The following is a 24,113-nucleotide window of genomic DNA, read 5'->3' as shown; positions in this document are numbered from 1 at the left end:
TAATGGGGAAAAAAAGAAAAAAAAAGAAAAAAAAAAGAAAAAAAAAAAAAAAGAAAAAAAAAAAAAGGAAAAAAAAAAAAGAAAAAAAAAAAGAAAAAAAATTAAAAAAAAAAAAGAAAAATTAAAAAAAAAGTGGCAGAGGATGGAAAACCTAAATTTGAGTAAAAACTCAGCTCAATTGTCCCTTTTGTTGTCTTATTTATTTCATTGTTTATTCATTTTTAGTAATGTTCTTATTCTGAAGGAAGACACTCTGGTTTTCTTTACATTGGCAGAGACTTTCTGGACAAATCCACAAATCAAGCTACATTTGACAGAGAAAGATGATGGACAAGATGACTGCACGTTCATAGCAGCTCTGATGCAAAAGGATCGCCGCAAGCTCAGGAGGCTTGGCGCTGAAATGCTAACCATCGGCTACTCTATTTATGAGGTACTCCACTGCTTTGATGGTGCAGCAGCCACATTCCCAGTATTAACATGCTTCTCTGGGTTTGTACTCCTGCCAGTCATCATGGCTTTTTAGGGCTCTTGCATTTAAAATAACCTTCTCGGTTACATCAAACCCCCAAAAGAATTTTGACGTGGTTGGGATGGAGTCAGTCTTCTCAGAGGAGAATTTAGGAGTCCCTACAGGGCCATGTTTTCCCAGAATAGACTCCATGGCCCCATGAGTCTGTCATCCCCTGCCTGGCTCCCAAAGAGGGGATGTTACTTCTTATGAGCCTTTTGGGGGGCATCACACACAGAGGTGCCTGTCCACAAGTGAGGCTGTGATTGCCAAATCTGTTGTCACTGCTCTGTGACATGCTGCCTATATTTATTGGCAGGAAATGTTTAAGCAGGAAGACAATGTCTCAGAACCATCTTAGACTGGGTAGGAAAAGATCACCAGTCTTAGACATATGGTGGGAGGTAGGTTGCTGAGATGACCTGGGTGAAGGCATAAAAGTTAGAGTCACAGCCAGGGCTGAACTTTGTGGCAGGTAGTGTTCAGGTCTGTGATTGGGAAAGGAGTATGGATGGCTCTCAGCATGCCCTGGACGGTGCAGCATTGTCTTTTTTTCCCCTCCTAGAGCCCCAGCAGAGATGGACACTTGGGCAAAGACTTCTTCAGGTACCACCCCTCCAAAGCCAGGAGCAAAACCTACATCAATTTAAGGGAAGTATCTAACCGATTCAAGCTGCCGCCGGGTGATTACATTATTGTTCCGACCACATTTGAGCCGCACCAGGAGGCAGATTTCTGCCTGAGAATTTTCTCTGAGAAGAAGGCCATCACTGAGTAAGTCAGAAGCAAGCCCCACGCCCTCTGGTGCTCACCTGCATGTGGGGCTGCCAGCTGCTGGGGAAAGTCTGGCTGCCAGGCACCTAGCCCAGCAGCAGAGCCCTGGTACAGAAAGTTCCCGATGACTTTTTTGCATTTGCCCACTTTTGCTAAACCTGACTTTTTTTTTTGGAGAAGAGTTTAGGAGGTGGAGAATTAGGGAAATGAGGTTTGCCATGGTGAATCTGCTGGAAGCTTGACAAAGAGTTGCTAGCTGCCTGATACTGTTTAGGAATTTGTGAATGCAGCAATGTTTCCTGCTTGTTTCCTCATGAGTTTGACAAATGACAATTTTGTGTTAAAAAGAGTATCGAGGGAAAAGTGTGTGCACAATGAATAAAAATGAGATTAATTCTTCAGCAGAGAGCCCACACAGCTATGCCTTATCTGAGTCCTGCTTGAAGTCTGTTCTAAGAGCTTATGACAAAATTTAAACAGTACCAAAAATTAATTAGTTTTATCTAAACTTAACCTGCACAGTAAAAAATGCAGTTTTATCCTTCCCCTCTGGAAAATGTAATAATCAAGCTTCCACCACACGCAGAGGTTGAATGTCTTCAGATACTATATAAGTTTTTCTTTTCTCCAGGGATCTAGATGAAAATGTTGCCATTGATCTCCCTGAGGTAAGACTGCAGAGTTAAAAAGGCAAGAGCATAGCTCAGCAGAAGCCAGCACACACTGCTTTTCCTGGCTTTGGCTGAAACACGTTCATTTCATAGGAACGTTGCACAATTGCCAGCTTTGTGTATGTGACTGAAATAGTCAGTTCTGCTGAATATAGTAAAAGAGTTGTTAACAATCAAAACAATAATCATTCTCCTTCTGCATATGCTTCAAGGCTGTGGGTGTCAGCCAGTACCAGAGGTGGGTACCAGCCACTAGCATCAGGGAGGAACAGGGCCAATCACATCTTTTTAAATCTTTTTTTATTGGGGGGGAGGGTGGGAGGGAGAGAGGTCCACAGACCTGCATTCATTTCCCATACAAATAGCTTTATTTTACTTATCAATATCTGCAATATATGCTTACTGAAATGATCACATTATTTTTGTTTCTGAATGGCCTGGCCTGTCTGCTAAGCACTAAGCGCAGCTGAGTCTGAGTCAGGTCCTGTTTAAGTGTATCCCTGCAAATAAACCATCCATTGTGGTGTATCTTCCCATGGAGACAAGCTAAGCCAAGATCTCACGTGTCCATCTTTAGTAAAACTCTCATCTAGGGACCAGCTGACAAGTGTATCTCCATTTTTGGGCTATCAGGGCCATATTCAGTAGAAAAGGAAATCTGTCCACTTGTTTCAGTATCATTAAGGGACTGCATCCAAACTTGAGCAGAAGTGAGGAACATATGTATGGTCAAAAATGTCAGTGGACAATCAGTCTCGCTAGAGCCACTTTCATTGTACCTTCTATGGGTAGAGAAAACAAAGCCAGATTCTTTGCTTCCTGGGCTCTTGACTTCTTTTTCTCCATATTTTTTTTTCTGGCCCAAAAAGTCCTCTCTATTTAGATGGTCATCCCAACTGTAGCAGTGCTCTACATTATTGCATGTCTCTGCTTAGTGCATACTGAAGCCTGGACTCCACACCCCCATGACTACACTAAACCATATAGCTGGCAGCCAGGTGAAAGAGATTTCAGGCTCAATATGACACTGGGTAACGTGTCAAAAGTGCAGCCAGCTCTGGCTTGTGCCCTCAAGAAGAGTGAAAGGTCCCTGGATGATACCACTGGAAAATGCTCAATAGAGATGTGGTTGTCCAAGAACAAGGGAAGCAGAGTGGTGCGTGGGTGGGACAAGAGGAGGGATGGGAGGCACTCTTGGTTTTGACATAGCCAAGGCAATAGCACACTATGCAATTGCCCAGGTGAAGGAAATGAAGTGGTGAGACTCCCTTTGAGCAGCTCAATAGTAGGGGAGAGTCAGGTCTATCAATGTTCAGGAGCATGTGCACCCTTATTTTAAGATATACTATGGTACATCTGATGTACAGAAGAGCTATGTGCAAGAGAAATGTCATGTTTTACAATTCTTATAATGACTTACATGGTTGATGTTGCAGCCTGTAAACCCAACCCCACAAGAAACTGAAGAAGAAAAGCAGTTCCGGGCACTGTTTGAGCAGATTTCAGGAAAGGTGAGTGCAAAGCCTTCATGCATGATATCAAGATGCAGAAAGAAGGGAGACATTTGTGCCTCCACTCAAGGCTAGGCGAAACCAAAATTACGTGTTTAGGGAGAATGTCTAGTTGCAGTGTGTTGTTTGGGCACCAGATGTCACCATGCCTTATGTCTAGGTGGAGAAGGCCGCAGTCCCTGGTGAGCAAGCCGGAGAACCAATGCTAGGACTCAAGCTCTGAGGAAGCCTGTCTGGTTCAGCATCAAGCTGCAGTGTAGTTTTCTTCGAATTAATAGTTCCTGCTTTGGATTTCCTTCAGATAGCCTTGTGCACAGCAGCACTCCTGTACTTTGTCAACCCTTTCATTTTTTGCCTTTTCTGCACTTTGTGTGGTTCTCTTTTCCTGTGTTACAGTTGAGTACAGATGGGTGTTGTTTGTGTTTTCTGAGGTTTTTGGCATTTCTGATTATAAAAACATTCAAGTAACCAGTGTTACCTTTTTTTTTTTCCACTTTAGGACATGGAGGTATCTGCAGAAGAACTCCAATATGTTCTGAATGCTGTATTAAAAAGAGGTAACCATGAAGTTAAGGGTGATAAAGACCTTCATTGAAGCTACCATTAAATTCACCTATAGATAGTGAAATAAAGCCTGTGCTATGAGTCCTGCCTGATGTCCTCCAGCCATCTGGGGCAGAACCCGAAAAAAATTTCATCCATGATCCAACAGCAGGCTTGCCCTGCCCACAGCAAGATCCATGTCAGCTCAGTAAGGCCATCTCTCCAGTGCAGTATTGCTCTGCTGGAGAGAGACAGGAACTGTGCTAGGACTTGTAAGACACGGATGGAGTTCAGACGCTTTATGCAGTGAGGAACCTATTACTCTCTGAAACTCATCTCATGATTTATTGTCTTCAGTAAATACTTCTTCTGTCTGGACTGTGACTTCTCTATAATGAGGGCTATCTTCATCTTCCAGTGCACAGCTCCCCTCACAATGAGGACTAAAAGTCCACTATCCCTGCTTATGAAATCCTATTTTCTACTTTCAGTTCCTAAAAGGCAGATTTACCCAATGACTTCTTTCCCATTATTGTTCTTTTTCAGCAAAGAATATCAAATTCAAGAACTTAAGTCTCATTTCATGCCGAAATATAGTTTCTCTTATGGATGTATCCTTTTGAGTAAGTGCTTGTGAGGCTAAATGAATACCGAATATAATAATCCATAGAATACCTTTCATAGATATCAATACAGATGTGGCAATACCATGGCAGAACACTACCAAAAGGGGGGGGGGGGGAAGGTGGAAATTATGTGACATTTTAGAGATTTTGGGTTGGGGTCTTCAAGACAGACCATTTTCTGCTGCAGATTTAGTGGCAGCTGCTCTAAATTTGAACACTTAAAAGTAAATCTCAAATTACTTCTCTATTGAACAGTGCATTTTTCAAGCTATGGTTTATTTGAAAAAGGCTCAGAAATTATAAGTCAAGAAAAGTTTGTTGTCTGGGGGGCTAAATTCACCAGACAGAGTTGTGCATGCAACTTGTGGGTCAGAAATTCAGGATCATTAGAGTGTTGAAAAGTACTGATATCAAAGCTGTGGGTTTCTTGACAACTAGACTAAGCTGGAAAATCTGGTCTTTCAGCTAGATCCTGGAACTCCAGGAAGCAGACATGTGGGTGTGAGTTGTCTGTTCAGATTTAGGCACTTGTGGTGTAAGTGTCTACATCTAAACTAGCTTTGCAGACTTCCTTTGTAGATAGTGAAAAGGATGGTGTAATTAGGCTTGTTCTGGCTGCACCTGTGAGGAATGCTAAATGAATGCTCAGATATTAGGTGAGATTTATCATGGCCCTGGTAGGGTGCTTGGTGCCATGGTTTAGTTGATTAGATAGTGTTGGATGATAGGTTGGACTCGATGATCTCAAAGGTCTCTTCCAACTTGGTTAATTCTATTCTATTCTATTCTATTCTATTCTATTCTATTCTATTCTATTCTATTCTATTCTATTCTATTCTATTCTATTCTATTCTATTCTCCATCAGACTTGTCCTTTGCAATGTTCTGATTTCACTTTATCATGACTTCTCAGGTAAAGCTGGTTTTTGCAGTACACTTTCCTGATAGAAAATTTTGTTACATGTATGACAAAACAGATACAGTCCTAAGAGGGCTGTACAGTACCTAACATTTGGGTTATGTCTTGTTTGTTCAGCTGAGAAATTCTTATATTTTACCTATGTGGATCCAGTCCATAACAGAGGTAATATCCTCTCAAACTTTTGTAACAGAAAACCAAGCCAAACTTTATCTTCTTAAAGTTCTGTCCATAATGTAAGAATTCAGTGCAGATTGGTCCTTGTGTACGTGCAATGAGAAATAGGGGATTGGCCCTAAACTTCCTCCCTTAAAAAACAAGCTTCAGTAGGGAGCTGGTCCACACTCACGTCTCATCCTTACATGGTATTGGGACACAGCCAGGGTGTGCACTCAACCCAGGATCATGGCAGCAATCCTAGGTTTACTATTTAGGATATAATTGAATAGTTTCCATGATTTGCAATGCTTCCAAGCAAACCTCCGCATATTTTTGAACAAATGGGGAAACATGTCTTCCTCTGCTTTGGAAGCACAGGGAATGCAAACACAATCATCCCACTCTGTGCATGGTATTTGGAGCACAATGGAGGAGCAAATGACACAAATGCAAACCAAAGTCAATGCTGGCAGAGCTCCTTCTCTGTCATACGACACCAACTTTCCTGCCCTACAGTCTCCACATAGTGGCATAGGGGAGGGACAAATTTTTATCCATAGAAGCCCAAAAAGAATCACACAGTTGGAAAAGACCTGAAGATCATAGAGTCCAACCATAACCTAACATCTTCCTGTACATAACTGTTAGACCATGTCCCTAAGCACCTCATGCAACTGTCTTTTAAATACCTCCAGGGATGGTGTCTTTACCACTTCTTTGGCATATTCCAGTGCTTGACCACTCTTCCAGTAAATAATATTTTCCTAATATCTAATCTAAACCTTCCCTGGTACAACTTTAGGTCATTTCCTATCATCCTACTGCTAGTTATTTGGGAGAAAAAAATGACCCCACCTCACCATCACCTCTTTCCAGAGGAGGCAGAACAATGAGTTGTAGAGAACAATGAAGTCTCACCTCAACCTCCTTTTCCCCAAACTAGACAACCCCAGTTCTCTCAGACACTCCTCAAAGGACTTGTATTCAAGACCTCTCGCCAGCCTCATTGCCCTTTTATGGACACACTTCAGCACCTCAAAGTCCTTCTTGTAGTGAGGGACCCAAAGCTGAACACAGGATTCAAGGTAAGGTATGGCTTCAACAGCTCTGCATACAGGCACACAAATCCCTGGTCCTGCTCGTTACATTATTTCTGACACAAGCCAGGATGCTGTTGGCCTTCTTGACCACCTGAGCATATTGCTGGCTCATGTTCAGTTCCTTCTCTGTCAGGCAATCTTCCAGATACTCTTCCCCAAGCCTGTAGTGTTGCATCACATTGTGAGCCCGGACCTGGCATGTGGCTTTGTTTAATGTCATACAGTTGGTTTCATCTCATAAATCCAGACTGTCCAGATCCCTCTGCAGAACCATCCTCACCTCCAACAGATCAACTCTCCCACACAGCTTGGTGATAGCTGCAAACTTACTGAGGGCGTACTCCATCTCCTTGTCAATGTCACCAGTAAAGATGTTAAATAGAATTGGCCCCAATACTGAGTCCTGGAGACCACTACTTGTAACTGGCTTCCAACTGCATCTAACCCTGCTCTCCACCACTCTTTTGACCCGGCCACCCAGACAGTTTTTGACCCAGCAAAGAGTGTATGCCTGTCCAGATCATGGGTAGCCAGTTTGTCCAACCACTTTGAACGCTTTCCTTAAGTCCAGATACATGACCTCCACAGACTTCACGTGACTCTAAGAAGAACGCAGCAGGGTAAAGAGCCTTTCTACAGGAGCAATAATGTCCTTAGGATCTGTGGGTACCAGTGTAGGTGCTATATAATGGCAGACATTAACTAGACCCTACTTGTCACGTTTTGACCTTTTTAAATGTTTGCTGAACCAGTGTATGCCTGAGTGAAGGCTTTGTCCTGACAAGTTAGATGGAAAGGAGAAGGAGAATGAGGTCATTTTTTTTATTTAGCAGTTCAGAGCAAGTGCCCCATCCTGTGAGCAAGCTGTGCTTGAGCAACATCAGTAACTAAGTAAAATAAAGGAAAGCCAGGCAGATCTAATCACTGCCTCTCAGAACTGCTATACGGACATTTTTTTCAGACCATAAGGACCAGATGTTGCCAGCTTCACCCCATCTCACAGTAGGTTTTGACTGAGCTATTACAACAGAGCCTGGTCTCCAGATAAAATACTGAATAGTACGCTGCTCGACTAACTCCTTTGAGTACAGTAGCAATTTGTTTTAATCAGGTAATTTAAGTCTCTGAATAATTTATATTCCATTTACATTTAAAGCTGTTCTTGCCTTAGAACAAACTGTCTTTCTCTCTCCCATGGAGCCTGCATTGCTCAGCTGTGGTTTTATACCACACAAGGTTGCCCAAGTATCACAGTCACAGCCATGACTGTAACTGCTGGAGATGCACCTCGTGAGAAATCCCGGGTTCAGTTTCAGTGACACCACAGGCTTGCCAGGCAACATAACATTTTCTACTGATAAATACAGACTGAATTGGGACCATCATGTGACAAACCCTTTTCCTTAATTCATATTATCAGACTAATGGCAATGGGAAACTGGAATTTAGTGAATTCAAAGTTTTCTGGGAAAAACTGAAGAAATGGATAGTAAGTGACATTATTCATTATGTTTGTTACCCCATTTCATTAGCTAGCTCCTGCATAGTTTGTTATGTACACAGAGACAAAAATGGAGACAAGAGTGTTTACAAGCCACAAAATTTAATGCAGAAAAATGTTTTAAAACTATAGGGATTTGTTTTGGATAGTCAAAGACATTCTTAGCTTTCCATGATGTTAAACCATAATAGTTTTCTGGAAATAACAGAGATTTTTGTAAGAGAATCAACCATGTTTGGATAAAGATTGCAACGGGGACTAGTAAGTAAGCCAATCAAAATGAAACTTAAGGAGTTTCCATCACTGTTGTTGTACAGAACAAGAAGGTGATGATTCATGACTAGTAGGAAACAATCTTTTATCAGGTCACTGCATGTCTGTTATTGATCTCTCAGGAGTCAAGTCTGGGAAAGCGTTGATTGTCATTTTAAACCCATTTCTCTGCCACTCTATGTGGCAGTAAGAAAAAGCAAGGTTGCAGAATCAGGCCACAGGCTGAATATTCAACTAAAGACATCCTAATTGTTTCCTTGTGATCCTTAGTAGCTTCTTCTGAATTCATACTTCACACAAGCATCCAAAATATGCTGTCTCCACTTCTTGTCTAGTCCATCAGAAATGGCAACATCTTTTTCCGGGTATTAATGCTACATCTCTTTTAACAAAGGATGCATTATGTTTTAACAAGGGTCCTTGAGAAACCCCTATATCCTGTAGGAAGATTTGTACATATATTTGCTGGAAAATTTTAAGCTGAATGTAATACAGCTCTAAATATCTTATGTTCCAAGGAAGAATCATGTTTGACATCTCATTACAAGGATGGAATTTAATTTAACATTTAATTCAAAATTTAAACCATTTGTACCAGTTCTTTTGGCTGTACCATGAATGTGGCTATTGAGATGTTTTATACCTAGAGGAAAATGAGTAATCTTAACTTTATGTTAAACAATTTGCCTCTGGTGTTCAGAATTACAGAGAAAACCATAAGAAGAGGTTAAGACAATGTGTCAGTTAAGAGTTAAAAGACAAAGAACAATACATCCTTCCCAGATAAAATCACTTTTCCAAAAAAAAGAATTTTTTTATGAAGGGCAACTCATTATTTTTCATTGCTTGGGTTTGGCAGTACTTGTTTAAGTTTCACAACAATCTACTCATATGACAAAGAAAGATGAGACCCAGATTTCCTGCTCAGTTACAAAATCAGACCAGGTCTAGAACACAAGTCTTGTCAGCTTTCTTAAATGCTATGTTACACAGTCAGAGACAAATGCCTTGCCTTTCTATGCCATATCTGTGCTCCATCTCATGTGCAAATACGGAACTTTCCACTCTCCTTTCATAACAGAATATCTTTCTTCAGTTTGACTTTGATAAATCTGGCTCCATGTCTTCCTATGAGCTTCGCAGTGCTCTTAAAGCTGCAGGTAAGACAAGCACTGCATTTTACCTGGGAAATCTATTGGACAGATGACTGTCGGTGAAGAGGGCTGCAGGCCAGGTGCCCCTTAACAGAGGGGAGGTCTAAATCCCAGGGTGGACCTGGGGTGGACATTGAGTAGACTGATTTTGTCTCAGGTGCCCCAACACTGCATGGCAATCAGTCACAGCAATCTTTACATCTGTATTGAGCTCTGTTAAACTCAACAGAGCTGCACATGTGCAGCATTAGACCCTGGAACAAACCACTTCAGAGTCTATCTCCACTCAAGAGTTGGATGAACCATGCATAAGCTGTCAGTGCATTTGTTTTTCATCACAAATTATTTTTATTAAAGCATCTAGTTTTGCAGAAATCCCTCCAGATTTCAAGGAGACATAATGGTCCCTCATACATCAAAAAGTGCATGGAGTAGAATGGCAGTGACTGCAAAATTTCCTGTTCAGGCTCATTAGTCATTGCAACATTATAGAACTTTGTGGTCAGATTGCTTTCTAGATGGATACATGCCACAGGTTTAACTGCTTTGCAGGATTAGTTAGTAGAGATCTGAATTTTCTCCACTGGCCTACAAGGTTGCTCACTATTCCTTTGCACACGTGTCTTTGAAAAGGATACCAACTCAACAATTACCTGCTGCAACTGATTGTGCTCCGATACTCTGATGAGCAGTTCCAGATTGAATATGATGATTTTCTGAACTGCTTGATTCGCTTAGAGAATGCAAGTCGTGAGTATCTCCTTCCTCTGGAATTTCTTCCCCTTAAAAAAATTAATATTCTTCTTTCAACTGTCATAGGTCATCTTGCACAGTGTCTGAGTCAAGTCTGTAGACAGCTAACAGAAAAGAGCTGTGTGTAGCATTTGTGTGTAGGATGGCTTTTCTCCTATAAAATGAAAGCTCCTATAAAGCTCATGGAAAGGTTATCCATGTGAATGGAGCCTGCTTCATAAACTCTGCAGCAGTGTAAAAGACATGAATAATGCTTGCCAAGTCCATGGTATAGCCTTTCTTGTGTCTCACTCATGAGTTTAATTTGGGATCACAGAAGTTCAAAGTATGAATATTGCTTATGCCTCATGCTTGGGCAGGTATCTCCTGTACCTTTTGCAGAACTTGTCCACTTCTGGCTGAAGATATGATTCCCTGTACATCAAGGCACCCTATGTCACAGTTAATTTGTTTTTGGGGTTAGTTGTGTTTCAGAGCAGCAGCAGCAGAGCTAGAACAGCTGCATCCATGCCAGAGTGATCATTTGTGTGGCTCCAAATTCAAATCAAATGCAACTTCATGAGGAGCAAAATCAACTTTCTTGACTGATTTGGTTGCTTGCTTGCTTGCTTGCTTTGATAAGGTTTGGGTTTTGGGGGTTGTTCTTCTGTTTTGGTTTGGTTTATTTTTTGTTTTGGTTTTCACTTTACTTTGGTCTGTGGCAATAGAAATATTAAACTACTGAGAGTGAAAAGTTAGATAAGATACATCAAGAAATGCAAAATGTTTGCACTCTTCCATTCAAGTCCTGAAGTAAGACTTGCACAAAAGCTTAGACAGCAAGATATTTTCTCTTGCAAAGGCTTTGTTTTGTCAGAGCAGCTACCACCACTAAACAATCCTAAGCAAGCTGCCTCTGTGCCAGACCTCCCTCTCCTTGGCATGACCACCCATCATTGTGGGATGGGGAGCTCATGTATGAATATGAATGAGATGTATTTATAGCATTGGTGTCCTGTTTTTAATTTCAGGAGTATTCCAAGCACTGAGTGTGAAAAACAATGAGTTCATTAACCTGAATATAGGCGAGGTATGAGCACAGCTTCATAAACACTGACAAAATTGTAGTGTTTCTCTAGAGCTTTGTCTTCTGGTAAGAACTGATGCCTTTCTACATGACACTTCAGATGACATCTATGTCCATGAGAGTGCAGCAGGCATCTACTGTAGGGCTGGGATTTTACAGCACATGATCTGCTTACATCTCCTTTGTGCTATTTCTCTCCTTCCTCGACCTGTAGCATGTAGCTTCTCACCCCCCTTTCTACATTCTCTGTTTTTTTTTCTTCCTTGGGTGCCAACTTTCAATGGGAGAAAGGGGAAGTGGCAGATGGGGACAGGAGGGGTCTTTCACTCTTTCTGAATCCCTCAGGAGTTCAGATCAGCCTCTACTGTTCATGTCCACCATCTGCTTCTCACACTGCTCAGCAGAAGCTTCTTGTTTTCTTGTGCTCTCTTTGTCTCTCTTTTGCATATGTGGGTTGTCTCCCATTTTACACTAACCCAAAGCTTCCTGAGGCAAGGCAGAATTAATTCCCTGGCACAAAAAATGTGGGAGTCCGTGTGGACTGCTGGGATACAAACAAAATCCTTGCCATTATCAGCATCTAGTGCTTGGAGAGCTCTGTCTCCTTCCCTCAGTAAATTCTGACTGAGATCTGTCCTGAGTGACAGCCTAGTAAACACCGGTCATCTTCCCTGTGTCGGGTCAATTCAGAGCAAGGCACTGCTTTTGAACCTCTCTCTTTCATTTGGGGAAGCAAGGAGGAGAGAGATGGGCTTGAAATAATTTATTTTAAAGTTGATTTTTCTTCCAATATTAGTTTATCAACCTGGCAATGAACATCTGAAGAAGGCTGACTTGGGTGCTGTGAATTTGTCGTGATGTTGCTGAGACTTCTGCCCCAACAGCAGGCATGCTCTTTCCATGCAAACTTTGAGAGAGGAATATGCATGCTTTCACCCTTTCTGGTCCCCAGCCCTGTTGACAGGTTCAACAGCCAGATCACATTTTGGTTTTATTTTTGGTGAACTTTTATACTGGATTTGCTGCTCTGAGAGGCAAGGCACACATGCCTCTCAAGTGAACTGAAACTGATGTCCCTGAGTGACCACAGGTTTTGATCAGATAGGATTGTATTTAGTTTCAGCACAGTACAGACTACAGTGATTGAAAGTCTTTATTGCTGCTTCACTACCGATTACTGTACGGTGCTTTGAAAATACAAAGTTGTTAACACTTCACTCAGTTTGGAATTCATTTCCTGGCATGATGTGTGGCTACACAACAAGCGCCCTGTCACAGCTACATGGACTGCAGTCTGGTGAATTGCGAACAAAGGAAAGCTACAGAATATATGCAGACAGTTGATTCATTATAAGATAGACAGGGACTTAAGAGGTCTTCAGAGGATTTGTTTCCATGATTATCTTCATAACTTATGTCTATCTTATAATGAATCAACTGTCTGGATTTGTTTTCTAAAACCCTTCTTGCAGTGAAACAGATGGTCCTAGAATAGCCTTGTATTCCCTACTGTTCAGGATTGCTTACACAGCCAGTTTTGTTTCTTTGTTGTTTTGGTTTGTTTTTCCTAGCCTTAGACCTGGTGAGTGATTCTGGAAGGAAAATCAAGCTGCAGTAAAGGTGAAGTTCAAACAATGGAAATACATAGGGATCATCATGTTTAAAATACCCACTTTCTTTTTTTCCCATCAATTATAGTCTTGTAACTATGCAGAAAATATTCTGAAGCTAACTGAAGCTGAGCAAAAACTAATGGTTGTATCATTCAACTAACCAAAGTAGCCAGCCCCATGAGGTGTGTTGATTTTCAGATGTGTTTATTGTACATCCTTTAGACAGAAATGGAGGCAGCTGCCTAAATTTGTGAAAGTTTGGATTAAAATCTAGACTGTCATAAAAAGATTTGGTCACATACTTAAACAAACAAACAAACAACAATCAAAATCTCAGATCCTTAGTTTGGTCATTGGGCAAGCAATTTGTGAACTTGTATTCATTCATTCAGCTACAGAGAAGAGATGTATCAATGTCTGACATTTCCAGAGAGGCTTTCTGTTCCTTTGCACAGTGCTGGGAATGTCTTGGCAGAATCAAGAAAACAATAAATATTGAGGTGGGAGCAATAGGACACATATAAAATATCTCCCCTGAATGCAAAAGAAAATTCATCCATTTAATAAAAAACCACACTGAGGTGTTTCCTGTCCACTCAGAGCAACTGCCTGCTGACTGTATCACAAGGAATATGTGAGCATCTGAGTCCTTTACGAATCAAACCTCTTTCCTGGCCAGCCAGCTGGTTATGGAGATCCAAATCCTCATCCAATTTTAGGGTTTACACAACACCAATAACCACAAAAGTGTGTGTAGGTGGAGGCTAAGCACACACAAAATAGGATGCACATAGCAAACAGGCCAGTCCATGGCCACCCAAAGTCTGCTGCAGCACATATCTCATCACTTTGGCTATTAGGATACTATGGGTGCCTGTGCTGAAATCTTTGCTATAATCAAGGTGAAGAACAACAGCTCCTCCCTATTGTCCTATGCATTAGACAATTTTTTCCTGTATTGGATTAAGGTCCCCCTTACAAAAAGCAAAGAAACTTCAGAAGAAAGTGCATGTGAAGATTATATAATCCTTGGTAAGGTGGGAGGGGATTCAGGGCTGTAATGGGTTGGGGCAAACCCCCTCCCCACCACGGGCAGGAACAACGACTCAGACAAAGGGATTGCAAAAGTGATGGAAAGTTTAAATAGAAAAACAATTTAGAAACAAACAACAATGAAAGCTTTACAGAGAACCACAAGCACTGTGACAAAAAGAGAGATCCCAGAACATGCCCAAGAACATCCCATCCCCACCTGGGGGGTACACCCAAACCCCCCCAGGGCTCTTTCCTTACCCCCCCAACCCAGCCTTGGGCCTGGGCAGGCCCAAGGGAGGCAGCTCATGCCATTTTACCTAGGCTGCAGCTGGGGACGAAACAGAAAGTGAAGACCCCGCATAGACATTTTATAGGGGAGCAGGGTATTATGGGATTGAAATACCTGGTCTCCTGTGACCACCCCCTGGGCTGGGCCCACCCCTTGGGACCTCCCATGTGTGGTCTATGCAGTGGCATCCGGGCCAGCACCCAGCCTAAACCACCACAGGGGCCTGCTATTGTAACTGCTTGTGTGAGTGACTGAGTGGTCATGAAAAGACATTTGGCTTCAGAACCCCATCTGAGTATGACAGTCCTTCTCAGCAATGGACCTGCCTCATCTTTGAAGAGGAGGGTAACTCAGTGCCCAGACATGGGTATTTGGGCTTCTTTTCTTTTAATCAAGCGTCTTGGTTTTAAAGCTAGACCTTGCTACCTTCTTTGACATGAGCTGTAGATATATTTGGTGTTATACCATTACAGGAGATATGGCAAACCACTTTACAATGCACTGAAGGCTGCATCAGTGGTACATCCTCTCATGTGGTACACACAGACCTTGTTATCAAGAACTGTCTCATACTGGGAGACCTGCTTGTCTGCTAGCATTAGCAACATTACTGGTGAATGTGAGAGTAATTTTTCATAATTATATCACTGGGGAAAAATATCAAAATCACTTAGCTACAGGGTTGCAATATGAGCATGCTCTCCCATTCCCTCACTGAACCAAAAATCTCTCTCTAAAACTTGCTATTCTAGCCTCTGCCCAGATGCTAGCATGTGCTGGCTGCTGCCTGGGTGATGGTCATCTCTTTCTCTGCTATTCTGTGCCCTCTCAGTAGTCCCAGCTCCCCAAGATGCTGGGCAGTGCTCAGACATATGGAATGTTTCTGAGCCTGAAGGAACAACACAAGGCTTTTTGAGACTAAATTAATTTGGAGTTTGTCCAGAACTCAGCCACCTCCATCACCCTAACCACCATAATGGCAGGTTTGGCAACGTCATTTTCCTGTCTTGAAGGAAGTTTCCTGCCCAACATATTGCTGAGGCCAGAAGTGACATAGTTAGTGGAAAAAAGCTATGAAGAACTGCCATAAAAATGTTTAAGAAACTGAAAAATAGTGGCATTGCATCCTGACGTTTCTCTGTGCAGAGACAGAAACAGTCAATAAACACTTTGGATACAAGTGCGGCCAAAATATCACATGCTTCTTCAGGAAGTGGCTCAGCAATACTGACTCTTCAGCAGCAGTAGTGGACTCTTTTTTATTTTCTTTTCATAGACCCCAAGGGGTTTTCTGCCCCCTCTCCCCCCCAAACTCATGTGTCAGCTCAGAGGATGCATGAGGCATTTTGGGAGTGAAAGAAGGGGGAAAGAAGAAAAGTGAAGTCTAGCTGTTCTGCTGATGGCAAAGCTTCCATATTGTGGTGCTGTGGAATCAGGCAGGAGAGATACTAGAAGTGATATGGTGGTTCACTGCAATTATAATAGTTGAGATTGCTTCTAGTCATGAACATTAAATATTTGTGACTAGATACTGAGTTATCTAAATAATTGTAATTTCAACTGCATCATCCCTCCACTATTCTCCCGCCTCCTCCCTGAAATACTTGAGTCCTTGTGCTTTTTGACTTGTGGCAGTGTATGTTTTGGAAGCACTTCAGAATGCTGGGGGCAATTTGTGATGTTCCCAGTAAGGCTGGAACGTCAACATTCTGTAAATTAATTACAAATACGTGCTGATTGAGGTAAACACACAAGCTGTCAGCAATTGCCAGCAACTCTCTTTTGCACGTCAGCCACTTATAAGGGCAAGTGTGCTATAAACTGGCCTCCTAAAAACTCTAATTAATTTTCATCTCTTGCCCTTTGCAAGGCCCTTCAAGGGAAGTCAGCTCCACTGAAAAGGGTTTGGCCTCCTGGATAGCCTGGATATCTCTTTGAGTATTGTATGCAGAGGCAGAGGAATCAAACAGGGCAAAGACAGCAGCAGTTGCTAGTTGCGTGCCTGTTCTTCTTCTGGCCCAAATAATATAAAGTCATAACTCTTCATTGTATTTTCTTTCCCCTTTGGTTTTATTTAAAATGCCCTGAGCCAAAGTAAGATGGTGTAGTCAAACCCATCTCCACTAAATGCAGTAAGGAATTGTGAATATTTTCATTTTCAGACAAATTTTAGGTACTTCACAAGAATAGTTCTAAAATACTTTTCCCCCTGGCCTTTCAGAGACAAAAAAAGCATTTATCCACTGTCCAACAAAGCATCGGTATCACGACCAAGAGTGTTGTGTTTCATCTGACCCTGGGTGCCACCTGGTCTGCAGACAGCTGTCGGTGGGGTGGAGGGGGAACTGCAAGCAATTCTTGCCTGAGGGGCAGCATTTGCCATGTGTGTGCACCAAACTCCCTCACACCTTTGGGGCAGCCCACTGCAAGTACAGGGACAGGGGTCCCCTCATGAGTGTTACATGGCCACCTCACTTGGCAGACAGGTCCCCCAGAGTCACTGCCCTGTCCTTGCCCTGCCCTGGTAAGGAAGGCACTGCCAGCATTTTGTGACAATTTTATCCAGTTGCTAAGCAGCTGGGTCCCAGGGACACAAATACAGTGAAAACAAACTGCCCCAAGGGAAAATGTCTGTGCTGCTCCTTGCTTCAGACCAGTGTCTTCCTCTCCCCTCCTTGCTCAGACACACACAGTTTTGTGGCGTGGTGCCAGCATCTGTCTCAGAACCCAAGCGAAGATGATCACATGTGCAAGACCAAGCTGCGCTGCCCTCTCTGCTCGGGACAGTGGCAGCCCACACCTTCTTGTGGAAGGCTGAGACCACAAACCTGTCCCTTCCAACCTCCATAGCTGCATCTACTCCTGTGCAGGGCATCATTAAGCACTGCTGGGGCCAGAGAGCAAAGCTGTGTTCAGGTCTCCAGCCTGAGACTCAGAGCACACAACTGCTGGGATGGAATTTCTGCTGCTGTGTACAGTTCAGTGTTCTGTGGCAGAGTTCTCCCTGTCTGACCAGCAGGACAAGCAAATCATACTTTTAAATACTGAAACACTCCCTCCACCATTCCTGACCTCTCAAAGGACTACCTTGTTTCAGTGGAAAGCAGAGTAGCTTCAGCACAGTCAGCTGAGCCACATCACAGTGTCTGATATTCTAGTGGTTAGAGCAGAAAGAGAAGACCTGAGGTCAAAACCCTGGAGCAATTAAAATAATATTTACCTTTCTCAAGTCTTCTCAGCCTTTCTGCTTCAGTTTTGTGCCCAAATCAGAAAATGCCCACTATCCAGGAGTTAACCTGTGGAACCTTTAAAATGATGCAACATTTCCATGTACCATGCAAAAGTGAGATGTGCCATGCCACAGTAGGGCATTTTAGGACACAATACTGTGTAAAACCATTTGCTATACAAGAGGGAACAAACAGAAGTCTTCAGGGATTCAACTCCATTGTAATACAACCCCCTTGGTCATCCAGAAGTAGGCTGCCAGGATGGGCATCTCAGCATCTGCTTCATCTTGAAAAGAGATCATCTGGTGCCACAGAGAATGGATTTATTATGATCAATCCCGTTCATTTCCTAGAGGACATGCCAAGTGACTGAAATAGAAATGGGGTCAGCAATTAATAAGGTAGCTCTCAGTCCTTGTCACCATATGTTCATATGTTGATGGCTGGTTTATGTATTTACACAATAGATAGATTACTGAAAGTTTTAGCAGGATACAGGTCAAGGAGAGTGGAAACAGAACTCAAGTACAGGAACTGCCATCCTCACAGATTCCTTTTCCAGTGTGAAAACATGCATAAATATTTCTCCAATTTCAGGGAGAGTTTGTTCATGTTACTGAGGAAAGGGAATTAAATAAGTTTGCAATCAGCTGCAGCCTCAGCTCAGCTTTCTTCCCCAGGCTCAGCTGACTTTACTCCTCACAGGGTCATATATACTGTATTTTCCTGAACTGGGGTAAACAAATATTTGAGCATAAGAAAGAGAGATTGAGAAGTGTCTTTAAAAAATGCCACAGTGGCAGTGAGGCAAGCTGGAGCCAAGAGCTCTGGGACATCTTTAGTACTGGCACCATGAGGACTGTTTCAGTTTCTCATCCTTTTAATAAGTCCAACTTTCTCTGCAGTTCATGGGTAGTGCCTGTCCAACAGAACCCACAGTGCTCTTTCAGAGAGATGTTACTCCTTCTTGAGGCAGGAAATTTCAAGCTTGTCAAAGCAACTTTTTAAGCCAGCAAGAGCTACAGTAGAAAAATTTTGATTGAAAACAGGTGTGTGGCTGGCTAGCCAGCTGAAGAAGAGTGACAGCACAGTTTGCATAACCATGAGGAAAAGAAAATGAGCACTGGGCTGACTGTGACACGATAAGCCTGCAAGGAGGCAGGGAGTTGTGGCTCCTTCAGAAGCTCACATTGCAGTCTGCAAACATTTCTTTGCAAGTGTAGCTTAACTGGGTGGCAATCCACTTTGTGTTGCTTCCTTCTGCCAGTGAGACTAAACTGCAAATCACAAACAGTCGCAATGGTCACAGATTTAAACCCCAGGAACCAGAAGCAAAGGCTCTGTCCCCACCTTGAAGCACCTGAGGAGAAGAAACCTGTTTGTCAGAAGTCTGAGGGTCCCACAGAGCCCTTGACATTGATTTATGATGGATGGGGCAAGTCCTTCTGGGAAAAGAAGACCATCTGTGTGCAGTTTCTGGGGATGTGATACTTCATTATTTTAGTCTATAAAGTAAAGACATCCAGTAAAACCACTTAACCTGATTAGTTGCACACCTATGGGCAGTATGGGAAAGAAACTTTCCCTGTTGTGTATAAAATTTTGTATCCAAGCTGGCCTCATACTCTTCCAGCCATACCCTAGAGGGCAGCTGTCCAACATCTGTGTTGCCTTAAAACAGATGTCCTTTTAGGAGTGAAAAACACTCTCACTGTGTCAAAGACCATTTGAAGAGCAGTGTACATAGAATGGCTTTGCTGACAGGATTGCAGCAATGTTGCTCCCCCCAATGCTCTGAGGAGGATGTTGTGAGGGGTTAGGTAGGCAGTGGCTGGAGCCCTCTTCTGTGGGCGTATCCAGGGATGTAGTTACAATATCTGAAGCACAGGAAAAATATGCCTGTATAAGGTAAATGTAGCCCTATCCTGATTTCCTTCCTGTGTTAGTTTAACACAGCCTTTCCCCTACAACACAGAAGTGAGGGAAAGGTAACACACAAAAAACCTCTGGGTTGAGATAAAGAGTTGAGATAAAAGTTTACTGAATAAATGAGATAATAATAATACAATGCACAGTTACCTTGGCCTATGTGCAGAAAATGCATAGCAGAAAAGCAGCAGCAAGCAGAAGTAAGTGAGCTAAAAATCCCCAGACAGGGAGCTACTCCCTCCATCTCTCCCTCTCCTGCTGCCATCTCAGCAGAAGAGAGCTAACATGCAAAACCCAGAACCCAAAAGCAGCAACCAGAGCAGGAAACCTCTCATGTTACAATCTGAACTTCAAGCCCCATGATACTTTGCTCCAGCCAGCACTTCCCTTTTGAAAGCTGGCATGATGGCAGCATGGTGTGAATAACAGCAGCAAATGTTCAACTTCACCCATGACACCTCCATAAAGCACAGGAAATTTCTCCAGCAAGTGCCATTGCCATGCAATACCTGGGGCCTAAGACAACACAAGAGCACCAGACAAGATACTTCTGCCCTGGTTACAGTGGAAAGACACAGCTCATGATTTGGGCTCACTCAAGTATGCTCTGTGCCTCATGTGGGGTGGAAATTATTCCACTGCTGCTCAAAATTTCAGTCTGCACCTTCCTTGCTGGCAGCCTTTACTATTGCACTGTCAGTGCCTCAGGATTTCATGTTCTCCATAAGCCTCTGAAAGTGAACAGTTCCAGCTTTTTTTCTGGAGGTTTAACTTCTGTGATACAGAGATTGTCTAGAAAATGGCATTTGAGCAAGCCTTAAAGGTTCAGAAGCCAGAACAGAAATAAAGACCAACCCCAATTTATAATTTTTTGAAGTCTAAACCCTGTTGTTAATTTTAGTGGTCATAACTCATGACTTGTGAATGCTTTGATGTGCTGTTGCTGCTCCTGACATAAAAGAACCCTTTAGCGGGTTTATTTACAGGCAGGGATTTCCTTCCCTAATAAATGATTGAAAGTGTTCAGGCCATTAAGTCTCCAGGGCTGTTAATTTAGTAGTTTGTCTGATTACTAACAACCAGTTCTTGAAAAACATTAACGCCAAACTAACACAGGAGTGGGAATTAGAGGTTTAAAGACCTTTGGAGACTTGACATCAGCTTTCTAATGTTGCACATTTACGTGATATTACTTTTCTCTCCGTAGTCACTCTGCTCTTAGGCATCTCTTAGATGCACAAAGAAGGGAAGGAGACATGGAAAACCACTGCTTCAGAGGCATATTAGATAAACTGAGGTGTATATATTTTATATAAAGTATGTAATGTTTGGGTTTTTTCTACATATACATGCAATTTTACATACATAAGACAACTTATGTACAAGGCTTCAATAACAACTCCAAGTAATGAGGCAATTGGTCCCCTAGAAGTACTGACAGCCAACATGTGATTCTCCATGCACAGATTATCCAGTTTCACAATTAGCTGGGAAAAGGTACCAGAGTCCCAAGCCTGCTCTTCACAATTGCCTATACTCACAGACTTACCTTTGTCCCAAGGGGAAAATTCAATGTTGCCATTTAAGTAGTAAGATGTTGGGCTTGAAAAGCCAACAAAAAAATCACAGGGGTTTCATGGACCCCTGAAGGAAATAATACAGATAGGTGTGTGTACCCATGAGGGGAACCTGGATGTGGTGGCCATAAGGTGTCCACACTGAGCAGGGAACCAGCCATTGTAGGTGCTCCTTATCAGCAAAGCCCTTCATGCCAAAGGCACTATCCAAGCTCAGTCCCTTGTTTTGCCCCTAAATGGAAGCCAGTCTTTAGAACTCTAAATATTGGTTAAGTGGCTGGGCCAATCAGGCAGTAAGTAGTGAATGCAGAACTCCCAGAAAAATGCCATTTTCTCCCAGACAGTCCTTTTGCTGTGCAGATTGGTGAAGCCTCCACAATGTTGTTGGTCTTCTTGAAACAAGGAACCAGCTGTTGCTGATATCCATCCATAGATATGAAAGATGATCTGCACCCTGAAGGTATTTACTGCTAATTTCCATGCTTCTATCTTTCATCCTGCTTATACATTGCAGATGTAGATTTATTCTCAGTCAGATTTGCATTAGGCAGCAAACCAAAAATATCACAAGCATTTTTGCCTCTTCCTGATGTCTCTCTTAACTTCCCTGCAAACCTCAGAAGCCCTGGATAACTGTATACCGAAGACAAACACCTTCAGCTTCAGTTAAAGTTATGTCTAAAAATCAGAGCATAGCCTTTCCCATTGAAAGGCAGCTTTAGGCCAAGCCACATCACTTTAAATGGTTTATCAAGGTATGATGCAACTATAGAGGGCTTTCAGTGCTCCTGAGGCTAAAATTAGACATCAGCTACATTTGGCACTGCACAATACCCTCCTCTGATCCAGCTGGCCCTGCTGGATCAGCTGTTGTAACAGAGCAACTCCTGGAGCCTGACAGTGGCCCCCAGAGCCTAGGGGATCTGCTCTGCAGATCACCTGGAAAGCTGCAAAACTGACCTGCTTGTATAGAATACATGGAATGCATAGAATTGATGCTGTTTCAAATACATATGATTGTCCTGAACAACTCAAGGGGTACAGAAAGCTCCTTTTTGGGTGTGTTTGGCAACTGAGAAGGCCTTTTCTGTTCATTAATGTGTTTCAAATACATGTCTCTCCATGTTTGCTCCAGTAAACACTTCTTTTTATTGCATACCAGTGAGTGCCACCTCTGCTGGACACCTTCATTTGGGAAATGCAATCAGGCTGCTGATGGCAAGCTGGCCATCCATGATTTTGTACTGTGGGAGCATCCCTTTGCCAGCCCCAGCATAAAGCGTGTCAAATTGTGTGGACATTTACTAACCCGTGCCTTCATGCAGTGTCCACAACTTCTTTGTCACCATCTCAAATTACTTAAAAAGGTTTATTTCTTGCACTTCCCACCATGAGGTTGCTTCCAAGTGACTTCATCTGGTGCTTTTTGTGGCTTTTCAAGAGGTTAAAAGGAGTCTTTGAATTGTGTGCCAGCATTCTGCCTGAGATGGGTGTTACTGGGATTTGAGACTGGGATCAGAGGCTTCTGTCTTCACTGGCAGTCTCACAACAGAAGTGTTGATGTACTTTCTCTTATCAAGAGAATATCTGAAGGATTTCAGTACATAAAAGCTCTTTGAAATAACATCAATGCTGGAACAAAATGATGTCCTGTAATAACAAAATTTGCAAGTTCATTCATTAGGCTACTGCTCAGTCAACTGAGCAAGGGTCATCCACTTTGGTGGAGTAATTTGGGAAGGGAAACACTGCTATCTCTAGTCTCACCGAGGCTGAGATGGGCCATGAGAAGCATGAGCACACGGTCTTTACCACAGTTATTATCAGCCACTTTTGTAATAAAGTCATTTTCTATTTCTATTTTCATTTGATATTTCTTAAAAAAACAAAACAAAACAAAACAAAACAAAACAAAACAAAACAAAACAAAACAAAACAAAAGCATAGGCTCCCATGGTCTTTATCTAGCTGGGCCTCAAAGCTTGACAAAAATGTCAACATTTCTGTCCTTAGGTTCTTATGTGCTGTACACACGCATGACCAGCATCCCTGCAGGACAAGCCGTAAGGGTATCTTGAAGTGAAGCAAGTGATCTGAGGTCACACCAAATTTGCATGCAAAAACTTGAGCAGAAATAGCCTGCAGCAATGCCCTGATCACTGCAGCTTGGCTGTCAGCGGCTCCTATCCCAGGTTACCCCCTCAGCACTGGAGCAGGAGGAGGACCTTAAGGGTGAAAGACCATCCCTGCTGCCGAAAGGGACAGCAAAGAGTGGGGCTGCTCCGCAATCTGCTCTAGAAACAAAGTGACAGATGGAGCTGGCCTCAACCCTCTGAGGTTTGCTGAAAGGAAAAACGCTGGCAGATTTTCAGTGTTTTGATTGTGTTATCAAAGATGAGCAATTCTAAGCCCTGATTTCTTGAATTAAACAATATGCATACCTGTTTGTTTGCATTCTGTTGACACTTGGTGCCCTTCCAGACCATAAACACTACAACAACTACTGCTGTTTCTGAGCCCTGCTGTCTCCTGTAATGGCCTGTCACAAGAAGAGAACACATCTTACACAAAAATGGATCATCAAAAGGTAAAGCCTTTTGACCTGAGCACGTTTTGCAGGTAGCTGGTTGCAAGAACTGAGGTTGTTGAACTCAATAATTACTTTAAACTTGACAGAAGTAACTTGAAGCCTATATATTTTTTTAAACAACAGATCACTGGATCAGTTAAAAATCTTTCAGTGCACTTCTCCAGTTACAGCTTGTTTATGTGCTCTGTTTTTCCTCTCTCTTTAACTAGGTTATAATTACCCTGTTTACAATGCTATGTGTGGTGAATGCACTTGCACATCTTGCCCCCCTTCTCGAGTCAATCTGGCA

The 24,113-nt window shown here is 42.5% G+C and overlaps 1 protein-coding gene across 3 annotated transcripts in view; it reads left to right on the top strand.

Annotated features, from left to right (window-relative positions):
• Positions 1-23,380, top strand: part of CAPN9 (calpain 9) — a 36,564-nt gene extending 13,184 nt beyond the window's left edge. The window contains exons 11-21 of one of the 3 annotated variants that reach the window (XM_068153978.1): positions 276-433; positions 1,077-1,285; positions 1,917-1,953; positions 3,393-3,467; positions 3,967-4,024; positions 4,557-4,621; positions 8,235-8,303; positions 9,670-9,748; positions 10,376-10,492; positions 11,506-11,564; positions 12,358-12,778. In XM_068153978.1, coding sequence (XP_068010079.1) covers positions 276-433; positions 1,077-1,285; positions 1,917-1,953; positions 3,393-3,467; positions 3,967-4,024; positions 4,557-4,621; positions 8,235-8,303; positions 9,670-9,748; positions 10,376-10,492; positions 11,506-11,564; positions 12,358-12,384 — 953 coding nt within the window. In that variant the 3' untranslated portion in view covers positions 12,385-12,778. Of the gene's footprint in view, positions 1-275; positions 434-1,076; positions 1,286-1,916; positions 1,954-3,392; positions 3,468-3,966; positions 4,025-4,556; positions 4,622-8,234; positions 8,304-9,669; positions 9,749-10,375; positions 10,493-11,505; positions 11,565-12,357; positions 12,779-23,247 lie in introns of those variants that run through there. The other 2 variants (XM_068153960.1, XM_068153968.1) reach the window with 2 other exon arrangements.
• Positions 23,381-24,113: the final 733 nt, after the last annotated feature.

Source organism: Melanerpes formicivorus, unplaced genomic scaffold (genome assembly GCF_026170545.1).
Source record: "Melanerpes formicivorus ecotype bairdi unplaced genomic scaffold, bMelFor1.0.p_v2 SCAF_2, whole genome shotgun sequence".
Lineage (NCBI taxonomy): Eukaryota > Metazoa > Chordata > Aves > Piciformes > Picidae > Melanerpes > Melanerpes formicivorus.
Note: the sequence above shows the minus strand (reverse complement) of the source record. Positions and strands in the feature narration are given on the sequence as shown.